This window comes from Esox lucius, chromosome 9 (assembly GCF_011004845.1).
Source record: "Esox lucius isolate fEsoLuc1 chromosome 9, fEsoLuc1.pri, whole genome shotgun sequence".
In the NCBI taxonomy this organism is placed as follows: Eukaryota; Metazoa; Chordata; class Actinopteri; order Esociformes; family Esocidae; genus Esox; species Esox lucius.
This window is the reverse complement of record NC_047577.1, coordinates 9,613,668-9,632,987: the sequence shown is the minus strand read 5'-3', so window position 1 is coordinate 9,632,987 and position 19,320 is coordinate 9,613,668. Positions and strand designations below refer to the sequence as shown.

The window sequence follows — 19,320 nt, the reverse complement described above, 5'->3', positions numbered from 1 at the left end:
ACAATAAAGTCTGATAGCAAACGTTTAACATAGCATTATTTATAGTACATTAAGACATTTAACAGTTAATTAAAAGAAAATACAGATCACTGGGTTTTACAACTAAACATTGTAAAAATTGAAATTATTCTCTATATTAGTCCTGGTTCTGTGTTGGTTCTCTCCAGTCCAGATTCTGTGGGGGTTCTCTTCAGTCCAGGTTCTGTGGTGATTCTTTTTGATTCAGTTTCTCTGGTGGTCAATCCAGGGTTTGTGGTTTATCCCTTAAGTCTGTATTGTTGTCATAAACAGAAGGCTCAGAGTTTTACTGAGTGTCTTTGTCATTGTGGGAGTCTCTCACATACTGAAAGAAGAAATCCTAGATGAACACTTCACCCACAGGAACAATAGGACTGGTAAATGGGGGCAGAATATTCTATCACTATTATTGTGTCCATATATATATATATATGTATTTATATACACGCAAATGCATGTACATGTGTTTAGTTGTTTTGCCTCTGTTCTCCAGCACTTTGGATATATACAGATACAGTTAGGATGGGGTCAAAATACAATCAGATCTATCTAGATACAGAGGCGAGAACAAGTATTTGATACACTGCCGATTTTGCAGGTTTTCCTACTTACAAAGCATGTAGAGGGCTGTCATTTTTTTTATCATAGGTACACTTCAACTGTGAGAGACGCAATCTAAAACAAAAATCCAGAAAATCCCATTGAATGATTTTTAAATAATGAATTTGCATTTTATTGCATGACATAAGAATTTGCGAAGAGGATCGGGCGGCAGTCGAAGGCAGGGGCCTAGACAACCCGATCTCTGGACACAGAAACTAGCTCTAGGGACGTGGAATGTCACCTCGCTGGCGGGGAAGGAGCCTGAGCTAGTGTGTGAGGTTGAGAGGTTCCGATTAGAGGTAGTCGGGATCACCTCTACGCACGGCTTGGGCTCTGGAACCACACTCCTTGAGAGAGGATGGACTCTTCACCACTCTGGAGTTGCCCATGGTGAGAGGCGGCGGGCTGGTGTGGGTTTGCTTATAGCTCCCCAGCTCTGCCGCCATGTGTTGGCGTTTACCCCGGTGAACGAGAGGGTCGTTTCCCTGCGCCTACGGGTCGGGGATAGGTCTCTCACTGTTGTTTGTGCCTACGGGCCGAACGGCAGTGCAGAGTACCCGACCTTCTTGGAGTCTCTGGGAGGGGTGCTGGAAAGTGCTCCGACTGGGGACTCTATTGTTCTACTGGGGGACTTCAACGCCCACGTGGGCAACGACAGTGACACCTGGAGGGGCGTGATTGGGAGGAACGGCCCCCCTGATCTGAACCCGAGTGGTGTTCAGTTATTGGACTTCTGTGCTAGTCACAGTTTGTCCATAACGAACACCATGTTCAAGCATAAGGGTGTCCATCAGTGCACGTGGCACCAGGACACCCTAGGCCGCAGGTCGATGATCGACTTTGTTGTCGTCTCATCTGACCTGTGGCCGTATGTCTTGGACACTCGGGTGAAGAGAGGGGCGGAGCTGTCAACTGATCACCACCTGGTGGTGAGTTGGATCCGATGGCGGGGGAGAAAGCTGGACAGACTCGGCAGGCCCAAGCGAACTGTAAGGGTCTGCTGGGAACGTCTGGCCGAGTCTCCTGTCAGAGAGATCTTTAACTCCCACCTCCGGCAGAGCTTCGACTGGATCCCGAGGGAGGTTGGAGATATTGAGTCCGAGTGGACCATGTTCTCCACCGCCATTGTCGAAGCGGCCGCTCGGAGCTGTGGTCGTAAGGTCTCCGGTGCCTGTCGAGGCGGCAATCCCCGAACCCGGTGGTGGACACCGGAAGTAAGGGATGCCGTCAAGCTGAAGAAGGAGTCCTATCAGGCCTGGTTGGCTTGTGGGACTCCTGACGCAGCTGACGGGTACCGACAGGCCAAGCGGGCTGCAGCCCGGGTGGTTGTGGAGGCAAAAACTCGGGCCTGGGAGGAGTTCGGTGAGGCCATGGAGAAGGACTATCGGCTGGCCTCGAAGAGATTCTGGCAAACCATCCGGCGCCTCAGGAGAGGGAAACAGTGCCCTACCAACGCTGTTTACAGTAGAGGTGGGCAGCTGTTGACCTCAACTGAGGATGTCGTCGAGCGGTGGAAGGAATACTTCGAGGATCTCCTCAATCCCGCTGTCACTTCTTCCATTGAGGAAGCAGAGGATGAGGGCTCAGAGGTGGACTCGTCCATCACCCGGGCTGAAGTCACTGAGGTGGTCAAGAAACTCCTCGGTGGCAAGGCACCGGGGGTGGATGAGATCCGCCCTGAGTACCTCAAGTCTTTGGATGTTGTGGGGCTGTCTTGGTTGACACGCCTGTGCAACATCGCGTGGCGGTCGGGGACAGTGCCTCTGGGATGGCAGACCGGGGTGGTGGTCCCTCTTTTTAAGAAGGGGGACCGGAGGGTGTGTTCCAACTATAGGGGGATCACACTTCTCAGCCTCCCCGGGAAAGTCTATGCCAGGGTACTGGAGAGGAGAATACGGCCGATAGTAGAACCTCGGATTCAGGAGGAACAGTGTGGTTTTCGTCCGGGCCGTGGAACACTGGACCAGCTCTATACCCTCTACGGGGTGTTGGAGGGTTCATGGGAGTTTGCCCAACCAATCCACATGTGTTTTGTGGATTTGGAGAAGGCATTCGACTGTGTCCCTCGCGGCATCTTGTGGAGGGTGCTTGGGGAATATGGGGTCCTGGGTCCTTTGCTAAGGGCTGTCAGGTCCCTGTACAACCGAAGCAGGAGCTTGGTCCGCATTGCCGGCAGTAAGTCAGACTTGTTCCCAGTGCATGTTGGACTCCGGCAGGGCTGCCCTTTGTCACCGGTTCTGTTCGTAATTTTTATGGACAGAATTTCTAGGCGCAGCCAGGGGCCGGAGGGTGTCAGGTTTGGGGACCACACAATTTCGTCTCTGCTTTTTGCAGATGATGTTGTCGTGTTGGCCCCTTCTAACCAGGACCTTCAGCATGCGCTGGGACGGTTTGCAGCCGAGTGTGAAGCGGTGGGGATGAAAATCAGTACCTCCAAATCCGAGGCCATGGTCCTCAGTCGGAAAAGGGTGGCTTGCCCGCTTCAGGTTGGTGGAGAGTGCCTGCCTCAAGTGGAGGAGTTTAAGTATCTAGGGGTCTTGTTCACGAGTGAGGGAAGGATGGAACGGGAGATTGACAGACGGATCGGTGCAGCTTCTGCAGTAATGCAGTCGATGTATCGGTCTGTCGTGGTGAAGAAAGAGCTGAGCCGCAAGGCAAAGCTCTCGATTTACCAGTCAATCTACGTTCCTACTCTCACCTATGGTCATGAGCTTTGGGTCATGACCGAAAGGACAAGATCCCGGATACAGGCGGCCGAAATGAGCTTTCTCCGCAGGGTGGCCGGGCGATCCCTTAGAGATAGGGTGAGAAGCTCGGTCACCCGGGAGGAGCTCAGAGTAGAGCCCCTGCTCCTCCACATCGAGAGGGGTCAGCTGAGGTGGCTTGGGCATCTTTTTCGGATGCCTCCGGAACGCCTTCCTGGGAAGGTGTTCCGGTCCCGTCCCACCGGGAGGAGACCCCGGGGAAGACCTAGGACTCGCTGGAGGGACTATGTCTCCCGGCTGGCCTGGGAACGCCTCGGTGTCCCCCCGGAAGAGCTAGAGGAAGTGTCTGGGGAGAGGGAAGTCTGGGCATCCCTGCTTAGACTGCTGCCCCCGCGACCCGGCCCCGGATAAGCGGAAGAAGATGCCATGCCATGCCACATAAGAATTTGATCACCTACCAACCAGTAAGAATTCGGCTCTCACAGACGTGTTAGTTTTTCTTTAAGAAGCGCTCCTATTCTCCACTCATTACCTGTATTAACTGCACCTGTTTGAACTCGTTACTTAAATAAAAGACACCTGTCCACGCACTCAATCAAACAGACTCCAACCTCTCCACAATGGCCAAGACCAGAGAGCTGTGTCAGGACATCAAGGATAAAATTATAGACCTCCACAAGGATGGGATGGGCTACAGGACAATAGGCAAGCAGCTTGGTGAGAAGGCAACAACTGTTGGTGCAATTATTAGAAAATGGAAGAAGTTCAAGATGACGGTCAATCTCCCTAGGTCTGGGGCTCCATGCAAGATCTCACCTCGTGGGGCATCAATGATCATGAGGAAGGTGAGGGACTACAGCCCAGAACTACACGGCAGGACCTGGTCAATGACCTGAAGAGAGCTGGGACCACAGTCCCAAAGAAAACCATTAGTAACACACTACGCCGTCATGGATTAGAATCCTGCAGCGCACACAAGGTCCCCAAGCCAGCGCGTGTCCAGGCCCGTCTGAAGTTTGCCAATGACCATCTGGATGATCCAGAGGAGGAATGGGAGAAGTTCATGTGGTCTGATAAGACAAAAATAGAGCTTTTTGGTCTAAACTCCACTCGCTGTGTTTGGAGGAAGAAGAAGGATGAGTACAACCCCAAGAACACCATCCCAACCATGAAGCATGGAGGTGGAAACATCATTCTTTGGGGATGCTTTTCTGCAAAGGGGACAGGACGACTGCACCATATTGAGGGGAGGATGGATGGGGCCATGTATCACGAGCCAACAACCTCCTTCCCTCAGTAAGAGCATCGAAGATGGGTTGTGGCTGGGTCTTCCAGAATGACAACGATCCGAAACACACAGCCAGGGCAACTAAGGAGTGGCTCCGTAACAAGCATCTCAAGGTCCTGGAGTGGCCTAGCCAGTCTCCAGACCTGAACCCAATAGAAAATCTTTGGAGGGAGCTGAAAGTCCGTATTGCCTAGCGACAGCCCCGAAACCTGAAGGATCTGGAGAAGGTCTGCATGGAGGAGTGGGCCACAATACCTACTGCAGTGTGTGCAAACCTGGTCAGGAGCTACAGGAAACGTATGATCTCTGTAATTGCAAACACAGGTTTCTGTACCAAATATTGAGTTCTGCTTTTCAGATGTATCAAATACTCATGTCATGCAATAAAATGCAAATTAATTGCTGAAAAATCATACAATGTGATTTTTGGGATTTTTGTTTTAGATTGCGTCACTAACAGTTGAAATGTACCTATGATAAAAATTACAGACGTCTACATGCTTTGTAAGTGGGAAAACCTGCAAAATTGGCAGGGTATCAAATAATTGTTCTCCCCACTGTACATGATTTATGAAACCCCACCGATAATATACTATCACAATCATACTGCCAGCGTGTCGTAGTCAGAGGACATGGTCCTCATGTTCAGAGTTGTGTACAAGTCACTGTCAGTATCAACATGGACCCTCTGAGAGAGAGAAATATTAAATATACAAACACTTGTATAGGCTACATAAAACACAAATTATGAAACACTGTATAAGAAACTTACATCCAGCGTGTCGTAGTCAGGGGACATGGTCCTCATGTTCAGAGTTGTGTATGTGTCACTGTCAGTATCAACATGGACCCTCTGAGAGAGAGAGAGAGAGAGAGAGAGAGAGAGAGAGAGAGTATTGTGACATTAGACAACTTTATTTGCCTCATTGCTTTTAAGGATTAGCCAACCTGGTGAAAATATTATGGACACAGTTCATCAAAACATTCTATTAGTAGTTTCCTGAGTAAAATTTGTTATTGTGCTATTGTCACATCCTGTCATGGCAGGCTTCCTTGTGTATTTTGTCAGTCTTTGTTTGGTTTTGTCCTGTGTAACATTGGTCTATATTGGTGATATAGTTTCTGTTTCGTTACATCTTACTGGGTTTTATTTAAAGACATGTATTCTCGCAGCGCCTGTGTCCTGCCTCACACCTGCAAAGTTCCACTTATTATCTTCAGGCACCCGTTTGTTAGCTGTTAACACTTTCCGACACATACTCAGTATTAATTAAAAGCCAGGCAATATTGGGTTTACTTAAAAACATGTTATCTCCAAAGATTGCCATCAGACTTACCTGTCTAATCACTACTTTGTCTCGCCTGTCAGAGGTGGATTTGGAGGCCTTCTTCCTGTTTTGTGAATAATGAAATCAATCAATCAAAAGATCAAGCAATCAATTAAAATCCACACCCATATTCACATTTATGATAATACATTGTTCATACTCACCTAAACCAAATGAATCCAGAGAGAAGGAGAATTAGAATCACAACAACTACTGTGATTCCTACAATGGTACCAATTCTAACTGATTGTTCCCCTACAGAGAATTTAGGAGAGTGGACATTCATAAGGCCTTTGACACCACAGGAGTATCTGCCTCTATCCTCCATGCTGTCAGGGTCTAGGATCAGGTAACTAGTCATGGTCTTTTGGTGGGTGAGATGTTGTCCGTTCTTGTACCAGATGTAGGTGGTGTTGGAGTTGTCAGTCAGAGGACAGGATGTGATACAGGTCAGATTGACCTTCCCTTCCTCTGTAGCAGGAGTCCCCTTTACCTGGATGTCTGACAGAGGGTTCACAAATAGATCAGAGGGTTCACAAATAGATCAGAGGGTTCGCAAACAGATCAGAGGGTTCACAAAAAAGTGCAGTCATCGTGATTTCAATCATAAAATTTATAATAATATATTACATCAGCTTCATGTGGTAATATCTAATGTCCACCAGATACATAAAACAATCAGATTTAGGAACAGAAGTACAAGAGGAGAATGGTTACCAGTAACAGTCAGAGTTGTCCCAGGGAAGCTGTAGCCCCATGTTACTTTGTTTGCTGTAAATCTGAACTTGTACTCAGCAGAGTCACTCTCTCTCAGGTCTGTAACAGTCAGGGTGGAGTCCTTGTCTGTAGTTCGATGGTAATCCACCCGACCTGCATACTCTGGGTCCTGGATCAAGTCTTTAATTACTCCAGAGTCCCATTTGTTGAACCAGGTTTCTTCTGTGGCATTAAGCTTCTTCAGATGACTGAACGTGCAGGAGATGTTCACTGTGGAGCCCTTCAAGGCACAGACACTTTGATGGGTGTAAATGACATTCATGCAGCTCTGACCCACAACACCTGAAACACAATTACAACATACCATGAGATTGTATTCATGCTGTAGTTCTGAAGTGCCATTGATTGTTATTATTTTATATTTTCCAAGTTGACAGTGTCTAAACACTACTCAAACAACAGACTGAATTTTAAACACACTTACACGCCACAGCAGAGCGGAGATTCAGTAAAGAACAGGAGTAACTGTCTGTGTAATATTCCTTAACAGAGTGTTGACGGGAAACGGGTTCATCAAGACGTTGTCCGTTCTTGTACCAGACGTAGGTGAGGTTGGAGTTGTCAGTCAGATTACAGCTGGTGGAACAGGTCAGAGTTTTTCCCCCTGTGCCAGGAGTCACCCTCACCTGCAGGTCTGAAATGAAATGGACAAAAAACGATTTAGTGTCTCTATAAATGTATCATTATGAGTATGATAGATTTTGTTAAATTTTCATAATAGTATTTTTATATTGTATTATCTGTGACCTTCATCTGCAAGTCTGAAATTAAATGTACACAATTACTAATAATGTATAATTACTACAAATAGGTACCCCAGGTAGAATAGATTTTAATTGAAATTCTTAAAATTGTATTTCTATATTGTATTACCTGTGACAGTCAGATTTGTTCCAGGGAAGCTGTACCTCCACTCTCCGTTCTGTGTTTTAAATCTGAACTTGTACTCAGCTGAGTCAGTCTCTCTCAGGTCTGTGATTCTCAGGGTACAGTCACTCACATTATTTCCAAGGTACTTCACACGACCTGAATACTCTGGCAATGAACTCAGGTTTGTTGGCGCCTCATCACGTTCTCCTTGGATATACCAGTTTGAGTCTGACACTGTATTATTATTTAGATGTCTATATTTGCATGGCAAATCCACTGTTGAGCCCTTCAAGGCACAGATTCTCTGATGGGCACAAGTTTCATTTAAACAGTTTCTACCATGAACACCTGGAACACAACAGCCCAACAATAACAAATGTTAATTCCACTTGATGTAGGCAGTACTCCCCACCAAAGGATAGCTGTAATGGTGAATATTGCAGTTAAATACAAACTCACACACTGTAGGACAGTGGAGATCCTCAAGATCTTTTACAGAAAAGGAGTCACTGGATGTATAATAACTTATTACTGAGTGTTGCCTTGAAGTAGGCTCAATTAGACGTCGTCCATTTCTGTAACAAATGTAGGCAACATACCTTTCACAGAACAGAGAAAAGCCACCAACAGACATCCTGCTGTTTTCAAGACCATTGTTGTATCCCTCGTTCTGCCTCATACATCAAATGAGAAGTGAACAAACACTTAGTTTACAGATTCATCTGTCTGTGTAACACTTAATAAATATTATTATCCACATACGCCTTTTAAGAACGTTGATAGCATCTTGGTACTTGGGTCTCTATCATAATTACCCAAAAGGGCAATATGGTTCATTTAAACATGTTACAACACACAATGCTGAAATATATTATCAAGTGTACTTACATGGAAAAAGGTTGAGCTCTTCTCAGACGACCAATTGACCATGAGAATACGAGACGTGTGGTTGGCACATATGTTTTACAAGTTGACGGATTACAAGTAGGAGTGGACAGAACTACTTTACTTCCTCTTTAAGATATTGCACAAGACGACTGGTGGCACTGCAGCATAAGAAAACAAGAGTTTAGTACATCAATGTAGTTTTGTATTGTTTATTGGGGGGATGAGTTCATTGTCGCTATCGACCACAATAGTGACAATGTTGTTATAAATGTCCTATGACAGACTTTTAATAGTAAAGAAATATGAGACACACATCCACATCCTCTGCTGTTTTTTCATTTTTCCTCCTCTGTTTGTCTTAGTTTATCATGATGTCAGATTGTTTCTTATTAAAAGTCATGGTTGGTTTACTACTTGATAGGCTCTACGTAATACATTCAAACAGTTAATACTCATTTGAGAAATAGATCATAAATACAATGCATGTATTCCTTTTAGTAATAGATTCGAATACAATGCATGTATTCGAATTCTGAAACTGTAACATTATGTTTAATACATTGGGGTGGATCCACACCAGCTAAAATGGTCAATACTTAATGATCTTAGAATTAGAAAGAACATTTGCTACACCAAAAACATTAATTGAACATGTACATAAAAGGCCAGTGAACAATCACATCTAAAACCCATAATTTAACTCAGCCTTTCTTACAGTAATATAAAACGCATGGATCACCAATTCTTAGAACCTAGCATTGTAAAAACTGTCAGTATTCTCCATATTAGTCACTGACTCAAGTACTCTTCAGTCATGGTTCTGTGTTGGTTCTCTGCGGTCCAGGTTTTGTGGTGGTTCTCCACAGTCAAGGTCCCTGGTTGTATTCGTCAGTAAAGGTTCTGTGGTGGTTCTCTTCAGTCAGTCCAAGTTATGTGATAGTACTCTTCAGTCCAGGTTCTGTGGTGGTTCTCTTCAGTCCAGGTTCCGTGGTGGTTCTCCACAGTTCTCATAATCCGAGATTTTCTGACGGTCTTCGTCATTCTGGGAGTTTCTCACACTCTGAAAGAAGAACTCCTAGATAAATACTTCACACACAGGCACAATAGGACTAGGCAATGGGGGCAGAATATTCTATCACTATTATTGTATCACTGTATGTTTACCTATTAATTATGCAGGCCCGGATCTGTGTGTGTGTGTGGGGGGGTCAGAACATTGCCCCCCCAGATAGAACAGAATACGTGGCCCCCCTGTTATCTCCTTACATAAACCCTGCAAGTGATATATGAATTAGATATGCCCCCCCCCAGGCCTGGCCTGTAATTATGGTGTCTTAAATGATTAATTTCTTCATTTTGGTTTAAACTGTGTAGGCAACACCATGAGCTACATTGAGAGTGCTCTGGAATAATTCATATTTGTGTTATTTTTCTAAACTAATCAACATTTAAAGTGGAACATTAAAAGGGACCACTGAAAATGAAGAGACCACTGCACCTTTTTCTTTCCTTTCCAAAAAAGATGAAAAGGATAGTTTTGAGTGAGGAAGAGAACTGTTCAGTTTGCAGTGGTCTCTAAATTTTAACCCTTCTGTTCCTCACTCAAAACCTTCCTTTTCAACTTTTTTGGAAAGGAAAGAAAAAGGTGCAGTGGTCTTTTCATTTTTTCAGGAGCTGTAGATGCAAATGTATGTTCATATGTTTAGCTGTTTTCCCTCTGTTCTCCAGCACCTTGGGTTTATACAGATACAGTGATGATGGGGTCAAAGCACAGTCAAATCCATCTAGATAAATGATTCATGAAACCCAACCATTTATATACTATAAGAAACATACTGCCAGCGTTTCGTAGTCAGGGGACAGGTTCCTCATGTTCAGAGTTGCGTACGTGTTACTGTTAGAGTCAGGATGGACACTCTGTGGGGGGAGATGAAATACACAAACATACTCTCAAAGCCGGGCATTGCCCCCCCAGATAGAACAGAATCTGTGGCACCCCTGATTTTGTCCCTACATAAACCCTGCAAATGGTATATGAATTAGATATGCGCCCCCCCAATGATAACATAAAATAGCACCTCAGTAATTAAATTCTGGAGCCAGGCCTGTAATTATGGTGTCTTGAATTATTCATTTCTTATTGAAGTAATAATTAACTTTAGATGTTCTGTCCGAGCGAAAACACAAAATCGGGGATCACCCATTGATTGTGGTACATGCCATATACATTTCATGCGTGGACTGTAATTTTCTCCACAGATGATTCAACAGCTTACGTCATAAGTCAACGGGCTTGTCTTTGTAATTCTTTCTGGACAAGTGCATCGGCTAAAAGACTCTCTGCCATTAGTACCTATGACTTATTCAGCGTCCTTTTTTAGATGTTCCCCCTAATGATTTAGTTAATAAATCCATCTGGAGTGTTTTATCTGTGAGCCCAGTCCTGCTCCAGTTTTTCCTGCACATGGGCGCCATCATGTGGACCGAACCGGGCATGAGACGTAAAACGCTTGACCGCATTCCAATGGATTCGCCAAGATTTCATGGACACCTTTTGTGAGGCCAGTGTTTCAATTGTATGTTCAATAAACTTTTACATTCTGCCTCAACCTCTGTTTTTCTCCTCCCAAATAAAAATTGCTGAACTTTAGTATTTACTTTGTTTTTATTGTCTTCCTAAATAGGTTGCTTTGTCCAGCAGTAACTCAACCTCGGCCACTGACAAAATGACTTCATTCAATTCATGATTATTATTGTATTGTTAATGATTACTGTTCAGAGAATAAAGTAACATTTCTGGATTAGTTAATATTTTTCTACAAATACCCATCTGCTTGCAATTAACACTTTCCAATGCATTCATATTATATATAAATTGCTTGGCAAAACTGGGTTTACTTGAAAAACATACCCACAAAAAGTTATTCCCAAAAGGACCACTGAATATCTCAGTCAATGAGTCCCCGGCTTACCTGTCCAATCACTGCTTTGTCTTGCCTGACAGAGGTGGATTTGGAGGCCTTCTTCCTGTTTGGTGAAGAATTGAATCAATCAATCAAACAATAAAGCAAAATCCCCATATTCACATTTATATAATACATTTATATAATTTATATAATATGATACATTCTTCTTACTCACCTGAACCAAATGAAGCCAAAGAGAAGGAGAATTAGAATCACAACAACTAATGTGATTCCTACAACTGTACCAGTTGTAACTGATTGTTCCCATACAGATAATTTAGGGGAGCCGAGATCCGTAAGGCCTTTTACAGAACAGGAGTATCTACCTCTATCCTCAGTGCTGTCAGGGTCGAGGATCAGGTAACTAGTCACAGTCTTTTGGTGGGTGAGATGTTGTCCGTTTTTGTACCAGACATATGTGAGGTTGGAGTTGTCAGTTAGAGGACAGGATGTGCTACAGGTCAAAGTTTTAGTTTTCCGTTTTCCAGGAGTCACCTTCACCTGCAGGTCTGAAATGAAATGGATGAAAAACAACTGAAGATATTTACAGTGAATAGGTACCCCAGATTGATTAAATTCATGTGATTTATACGTTGTACAGTATTACCTGTAACAGTCAGAGTTATTCCAGGGAAGCTGTACCACCACACTGTATTCCTAGTTTTAATTCTGAACTTGTACTCAGCTGAGTCAGTCTCTCTCAGGTCTGTGATTCTCAGGGTACAGTTACTCACATTATCTCCAAGGTACTTCACACGACCTGAATACTCTGGCAATGAACCCAGGTTAGTTGGCGCCTCATCATGTTTCTCTTGGATATACCAGTTTGACCAAGATAATTTTTTATTATTTGGATATTGATACTTGCAGGGAAGATCCACCACTGAGCCCTTCAAGGCACAGATACTCTGACGGGTATAAGTCACGTTGAAACATTGTCTACCCAGAACACCTGAAACAGAACAACCCAACAACCCAACAGTACCTTATTAGATTGTACTTCATGTAGGCAGTACTGACCACCAATGGAATGGCTCCACAGTTGTGCTCATAATTTTGCATACCCTGGCAGAAATCATGAAATGTTGGCATTGGTTTAGAAAATATGACTGATAATGTATAAGGATAGTGATCATATGAAGCCATTTATTATCACACAGTTGTTTGGCTTCTTTTTAAATCATAAAGTTAACAGAAATCATCCAAATGACCCTGATCAAATGTTTAAATACCCTGGAATGTACAGACACACAAGGTGTCACACACACAGGTGAAAATGGCAATTAAAGGTGAATTTCCCACACCTGTGGCTTTTTAAATTGCAATTAGTGTCTGTGTATAAATAGTCAATGAGTTTGTTAACAGGGTAATATAACTTTATAAAAATTTAAAAGGATATAAAAAGATATCCAATGCCTTGCAAATGTCAGTCAGTACTGTTCAATCACTTAATAAGAAGTGGAAAATTCAGGTATCTCTTGATACCAAGCCAAGGTCAGGTAGACCAAGAAAGATTTCAGCCAAAACTGCCAAAAACCCACAGGTAACCTCAGGAGAAATAAAGTCTGCTATGGAAAAAGACCATGTGATTGTTTCAAGGAGCACAATACAATGATCCTTGAACAAAAATGAGCTTCATGGCTGAGTTGCCAGAAAGAAGCCTTTACTGCACCAATGCCACAAAAAAGCCTGTTTACAATATGCCCGACAACACCTTGACAGTTGAATGTGATTCCCATAAAAAATAAAAAACGTGTTTTGGCTGCTCACTCATGTTTTCTTTACAAATTGTACATATATTATCTATTCTCCAAGGGTATGAAGACGTATTTTGCCTGCTCACTCCAATTCTCAAAGGGTATACAAATTCTGAGCACAACTGTAATAGTAAGATTTTAATTGCGATGACTGCACTTTTCTGTGAACCGCCTTTTTGTGAACCCTCTAATCTCATTGTGAACCATCTAATTCATTTGTGAACCCTCTAATATATGTGTGAACCTTCTGTTCTATTTGTGAACCCTCTGATCTATTTGTGAACCCTCTGTTCTATTTGTGAAACCTCTGATCTATTTGTGAACCCCTCTGTTCTATTTGTGAAACCTCTGATCCAATCGTGAACCCTCTGATCCATTTGTGAACCCTCTGATCTATTTGTGAGCCATCTGATATATTTGTGAGCGCTTTTTCAGACCTTCACCTGTAATAGTGTCCCTATTCCCTGTTAAATAGGATCATCCATCATTTGAAAGATTGTAGTTAAAAACATACTCACACATTGTAGGAGATTGGAGATCATCATGGTCTTTCACAGAACAAGAGAAACTGGATGTATAATAACTTATTACTGAGAGTTGCCTGGAAGTAGGCTCATCGAGACGTTGACCGTTTCTGTACCAGATGTAGGTAGCGTTGGTCAGAGTACAGTTGGTGACACAGGTCAGTGTTACATTCTCTCCCCTCTTGAAAACAATTGGTGACACCACCACCTGGGTTTTCTGGCCACAGTCTTTTGCCACAGTTACTAAGTGTGAATGAAAACAACAGAAGATCACCATGACTTGGTTTTATACACAATGCTGTTAATTGATGTTTATAATCACACATATTTTCCTGAATAGTTTGAATACATTTTAGAGATCCTAGATCAAACAATACAGAGAACGAGGTTTGACATACCTGACCAGAGAACAAACACCAGCACATTTTGTGTTGTTCTGAAGACCATTTTTGCATCTGTCTCTCTCTAACTGCATTATACATCAAATGACAAGTGAACAATTGTTTAGTGTCTGAATCACAATGTAAATTTTTACACAAGTATCTTTAAATGACTGGTTGCTAAAACCACACAACCCAGAAATGGAAAGTATATTTGGTAACACCTACAGTAAGGGCACAGTAATTGGCATTAGTTTGAATATGTATTAATGTTAGTATATATATTAGTTCAAACGGATCAAAAGTTAGTAAATGTCCTCACTGTGTTATTATTCATGTTTATTCACGTTTAGGTAAACATCTATTGATACATTAATAAACGATTGGATTTCCAAGCTTTTATTCTAAATCCGGATATTCCTTGCTCATTCTACTCTTTAGGATATTTTTCAGTAATGATGAAGAGCCCAGATACATTGGTTACATTTCTTGCCATTGGTTTCTAGTATGTAATAAGTAATAAAAAGTTAAGTTCATGTTTCCTCTCTAATTACTAATGTCACATTAAGGGCTCACGTACATTTACAGTGGTTATAAAAAGTCTACACACCCCTGTTATAATGTCAGGTTCATGTGATGTAAAAGAATGAGACAAAGATAAATCATGTCAGAACTTTTTTCACCTTTAATGTGACCTGTAACGTGAACAGATCAATTGAAGTGAAATCTTTGAGGGGGAAAATAAAAAAACTCATAATAACCTGGTTGCATAAGTGTCCACACCCTTAAACTAATACTTTGTTGAAGCACCTTTTGATTGTATTACAGCACTCAGTCATTTTGGATAGGAGTCTATTAGCAAGGCACATCTTGACGTGGAAATATTTGCCCACTCTTCTTTGAAAAAGCACTCCAAATCTGTCAGATTGCGAGGACATCTGTGCACAGCCCTCGATCTTCAGACCACCCCACAGATGTTCAATTGGATTCAGGTCTGGGCTCTGGCTGGGCCATTCCAAAACGTTAATCATCTTCAGGTGAAGCCATGCTTTTGTGGATTTGGATGTGTGATTTGGGTCATTGTCATGTTGAAAGGTGAACTTCATCTTCAGCTTTCTAATGGAAGCCTGAAGGGTATGTGCCAAAACTGCCTGGTATTTGGAACTGTTCATAATTCCCTCCACCCTGACAAAGGCACCGGTTCCAGCTGAAGAAAAACAGCTCCAAAGCATCCTGTTGCTACCACCAAGCTTCACTGTGGGGTATTATGTTCTTTAGGTGGTGTGCAGTGGTTTTTTTTTGTGCCAAACATAGCTTTTGGAATTATGGCCATAAAGTGCAAAAATGGTTTCATCAGACCATAACACATTTTCCCACATGCTTTTTGGGGACTTGATGTTTGTTTTTAAACACTTCAGCCAGGCTTGGATGTTTTTATTTGTAAGAAAAGGCTTCCATCTTCCCACCCTACCCCATAGCCCATTCATATGAAGAATACGGGAGATTGTTGTCACATGTAGCACACAGCCAGTACTTGCCAGAAATTCCTGCAGTTCCTTTAATGTTGCTGTAGGCCTCTTGGAAGCCTCCCTGACCAGTTTTCTTCTCGTCTTTTTATCAATTTTGGAGTGACGTCCAGTCCTTGGTAATGTCTCTGTTGTGCCATATATTTTCCACTTGATGATGACTGTCTTCAACTGTGTTCCATGGTATATATAATGCTTTGGAAATTATTTTGTACCCTTCTGCTGACTGATATCTTTCAACAATGAAATCCTTCTGATGCTTTGGAAGCTCTCTGGTGACCATGGCTTTTGCTCAGAGATGTAACTAAGAAAATGTCAGGAAAATCCTACAAGAACAGCTGAACCTTATTTGTGATTAATCAGAGTCACTTTAAATTATGGCTGTTGTGTAATGATTAGTTTGAATGTGATTGGTTAATTCAGAACACAGCCACATCGCCAGTTATATGAGGGTGTCCACACTAATGCAACCAGGTTATTGTAAGGTTTTTATTATTCATTTTTCCCCCTCGAAGATTGTAGTTTGTTTTCAATTGAATTGTTCACTTTATGGGTCACATTAAAGTGGAAAATGTTCTGACATGATTTATCATTGGCTCATTCTTTTACACCTCAAAAACCAGGCATTTTAACAAGGGTGTGTCGACTTTTTATATCCACTGTATAAGGAATAGATGAATACATTGGAGTCTATGTTCCCAAAGGTTGTAAAGCCGAGGATATCCCCAGGAAGATGAGCAAGTAAATTATACATCCAGAATGAGAGCAAAATGTTTGATACAGAGGATCCATTTGTTAATAAATCTATAACTTGGACTTTTGGACTGAATTTAGTTAGGACATTTACTGTTAATCAATTTTAACTAATACATCTCTTAACATTTTTACTTACATATATATCTGCCATTGTTAATATTAACAAAGATTAATACATTTATATTAATTAAAACAGTTACTGTTAGTTAATAGTTAATATAATTACTTATAATTACAATACACATATTGGAAAGTGTTACCAAATGTCTTAGTCAACGAAGTAGCTATCAACAGAAGAATACAGTTGATTACAAAAAAACACAATATTGTTAAATATCTTCCAGCGTACTTACATAAAACAATGCTGATTTGCGTTATGACTGGCTGGTGATGAGGAAACAAGTTTAAATGTGTTGTTGGTAGATATGAATTATGAGTTGACAGATTACAAGTAGCTGCTGTCTGAACAGTTTTACTTCCTCTTTAATATAACTTAGCAAGACAACTAGTGCCACTGCAACATAAGACTGCATGAGCTATGCATCAGATATAACACATTACTATATTATATAAAATAAGAATATTTTGATATTACTCAAACTCCACAATGCTTCTGAATTGTAGATGAAAAAACTTGTATCCCTGAGTTAGTGCATCACTCTGGGTAGGTATTTGGTGACATAATGGCCCAGTTCTAGTGAGGATTACGTGGACCAGCCCCTCAGTCGGTTCCCTGAGCCTTTATCGCCTGATAGCAATTATTTAACAAATCTGTATCACTTGGTTCTGGAAGTCCAGGTTCTGTGGTGGTTCTCTTCAGTCCAAGTTCTGTGGTGGTTCTCTTCAGTCCAAGTTCTGTGGTGGTTCTCTTCAGTCCAGGTTCTGTGGTGGTTCTCTTCAGTCCAGGTTCTGTGGTGGTTCTCCAAAGTTCTCATAATCCAAGTTTTTCTGACCGTCATTGTCATTGTGCGAGTCCCTCACACACTGAAAGAAGACATCCTAGATGAACACTTCACACACCACTATATGAACACACATCATTTTATGAACACACACAACTTTATTAATACACATCACTATATAAACACACACCACAATATAAACACACACAACTTTATTAATACACACAACTTTATTAATACACACCACTATATGAACACACACCACTATATAAACACACACCACCATTTAAACACACACCACTTTATGAACACACACCACTATATAAACACACACCACTACACAAACACACACCACTATACAAACACACACCACCATTTAAACACAAACCACTTTATGAACACACACAAAATAACAAAAAATGAAGTGACACAAGTTTAGTTTGGATCATACAGTAATGAGGGGGTTAAAGTACAGACTGTCAGTTCTATAAAAAATCTGTTATAAAACATAACCATTGTCACATTATAAGAGACTTACATCCAGAGTGTCGTAGTCAGGTGACCTGATCTTCATGTTCAGAGATGAGTACGTGTTACTGTTAGTATCAGGATGGACACTCTGTTGGGTAGAGAGATGAGAGATTAAATAAACACATTCTCATAAACTAAATAAAACTAAAAAATATGTGACTTACATCCAGAGTGTCGTAGTCAGGTGACCTGGTCTTCATGTTCAGAACTGAGTACGTGTCACTGTTAGTATCAGGATGGACACTCTGTTGGGTAGAGAGAAACAATACACAACTATTCCAAGATATTCCAATACACAAGATCGTCCGTTAACTGAATCTTATACCACCATATGTGTCAGCTTTTTGTCTGTCATTACATCTCCCCGAGTACCAGTCTCCTTGTTCCCGGCACACCATGAAGGCACCCGTAATCACCACTGATCCTGAGCACCTGCACCAGTCTACACACCTGGGGGGCTGATTGCCACTCTCCCTATAAATGTTTTGTTATCTTCTGCTCACCGTGTTTTTCCCCTCGTTCGTTTCCAGACCCTTGTTCCGAGACCCGTCCTCCACCTCCCTCCCAACCACCTGGATCATCTATCTGCCTTCCCGTTATCGACCTTCGCCTGGACTGACTCCCCGCTCTGTTGATCGAACCCTGCCTGACCTTCTGACCATTCTTGCCTCCCGGACTTCGTACCTCTGCTACCCACTATCCACCCTCCAACAATACATTCATACCCACCTACGTAATTCTTACGTATCTCCACCATCATCTCAGACTACTACGACAAACATCATCATTGTCCTTTTACCCCGGTGTCTGTATCTGCTTCTGGATCCTACCTCTGTCCTGAGTCCCGGGAGTCGTGACAATATGGATAGAAAACCATGTGCTAAGCTTAAGCCAATGTGTACTCTCTCATTTCAATCTGCCATACTGGTAGCCTTCCATCAAAAACTTTCCAAGCACTGAACATTGGAAAAAGGATAAAGTGTTTCACTAACTTCACACAAGAGCCTTTAATTATTCATATCCAACATCACACCAGAGCCTGTAATTATTCAGATCCAACATCACACCAGAGCCTGTAATTATTCAGATCCAACATCACACCAGAGCCTGTAATGACACAGATCTGACATCACACCAGAGCCTGTAATGACACAGATCCAACATCACACCAGAGCCTGTAATGACACAGATCTGACATCACACCAGAGCCTGTAATGACACAGATCCAACATCACACCAGAACCTGTAATGACACAGATCTGACATCACACCAGAGCCTGTATTGACACAGATCTGACATCACACCAGAGCCTGTAATGACACAGATCCAACATCACACCAGAGACTGCAATGACACAGATCTGACATCACACCAAAGCCTGTAATGACACAGACCTGACATCACACCAGAGCCTGTAATGACACAGATCTGACATCACACCAGAGCCTGTATTGACACAGATCTGACATCACACCAGAGCCTGTAATGACACAGATCCAA

The 19,320-nt window shown here is 42.3% G+C and overlaps 3 protein-coding genes across 13 annotated transcripts in view; all 3 read right to left on the bottom strand.

Annotated features, from left to right (window-relative positions):
• LOC114839747 overlaps positions 1-19,320 on the bottom strand; it is a 43,810-nt gene that overhangs the window by 14,753 nt on the left and 9,737 nt on the right. The window lies entirely within an intron of this gene.
• LOC106024452 (V-set and immunoglobulin domain-containing protein 1-like) lies at positions 255-8,559 on the bottom strand. Its single transcript, XM_034294278.1, has 9 exons — positions 8,478-8,559; positions 8,189-8,259; positions 7,593-7,937; positions 7,144-7,353; positions 6,660-7,001; positions 6,107-6,443; positions 5,952-6,006; positions 5,387-5,467; positions 255-343 (listed from the first exon to the last, which is right to left on the bottom strand). The coding sequence occupies exons 2-9, from the start codon at positions 8,241-8,243 to the stop codon at positions 305-307; spliced, it is 1,464 nt and encodes a 487-aa protein (XP_034150169.1). The 5' UTR covers positions 8,244-8,259; positions 8,478-8,559; the 3' UTR covers positions 255-304.
• LOC106024179 overlaps positions 9,175-19,320 on the bottom strand; it is a 31,938-nt gene continuing 21,792 nt past the window's right edge. For 5 of the 11 annotated variants that reach the window (XM_034294257.1, XM_034294251.1, XM_034294261.1 and 2 more), the window contains 9 exons: positions 17,984-18,064; positions 17,827-17,907; positions 16,740-17,370; positions 14,123-14,193; positions 13,719-13,967; positions 12,051-12,395; positions 11,619-11,952; positions 11,450-11,504; positions 9,452-9,537 (listed from right to left, as the gene is read on the bottom strand). In XM_034294257.1, coding sequence (XP_034150148.1) covers positions 17,284-17,370; positions 17,827-17,907; positions 17,984-18,064 — 249 coding nt within the window. In that variant the 3' untranslated portion in view covers positions 9,452-9,537; positions 11,450-11,504; positions 11,619-11,952; ... (2 more) ...; positions 14,123-14,193; positions 16,740-17,283. Of the gene's footprint in view, positions 9,538-10,313; positions 10,395-11,449; positions 11,505-11,618; positions 11,953-12,050; positions 12,396-13,718; positions 13,968-14,122; positions 14,194-16,319; positions 17,371-17,826; positions 17,908-17,983; positions 18,065-19,320 lie in introns of those variants that run through there. The other 6 variants (XM_034294253.1, XM_034294254.1, XM_034294252.1 and 3 more) reach the window with 6 other exon arrangements.

Excerpts from the sequence above, each read along its gene's own strand:
- LOC106024452 (XM_034294278.1), bottom strand. The coding sequence starts at position 8,243 with ATGGTCTTGAAAACAGCAGGATGTCTGTTGGTGGCTTTTCTCTGTTCT. Across the intron at positions 7,938-8,188 it reads TTTTCTCTGTTCTGTGAAAG|GTGTTCATGGTAGAAACTGT; the intron begins GTATGTTGCCTA and ends GTTGTGTTCCAG. Across the intron at positions 7,002-7,143 it reads TCTCCGCTCTGCTGTGGCGT|GTGTTGTGGGTCAGAGCTGC; the intron begins GTAAGTGTGTTT and ends ATTGTGTTTCAG.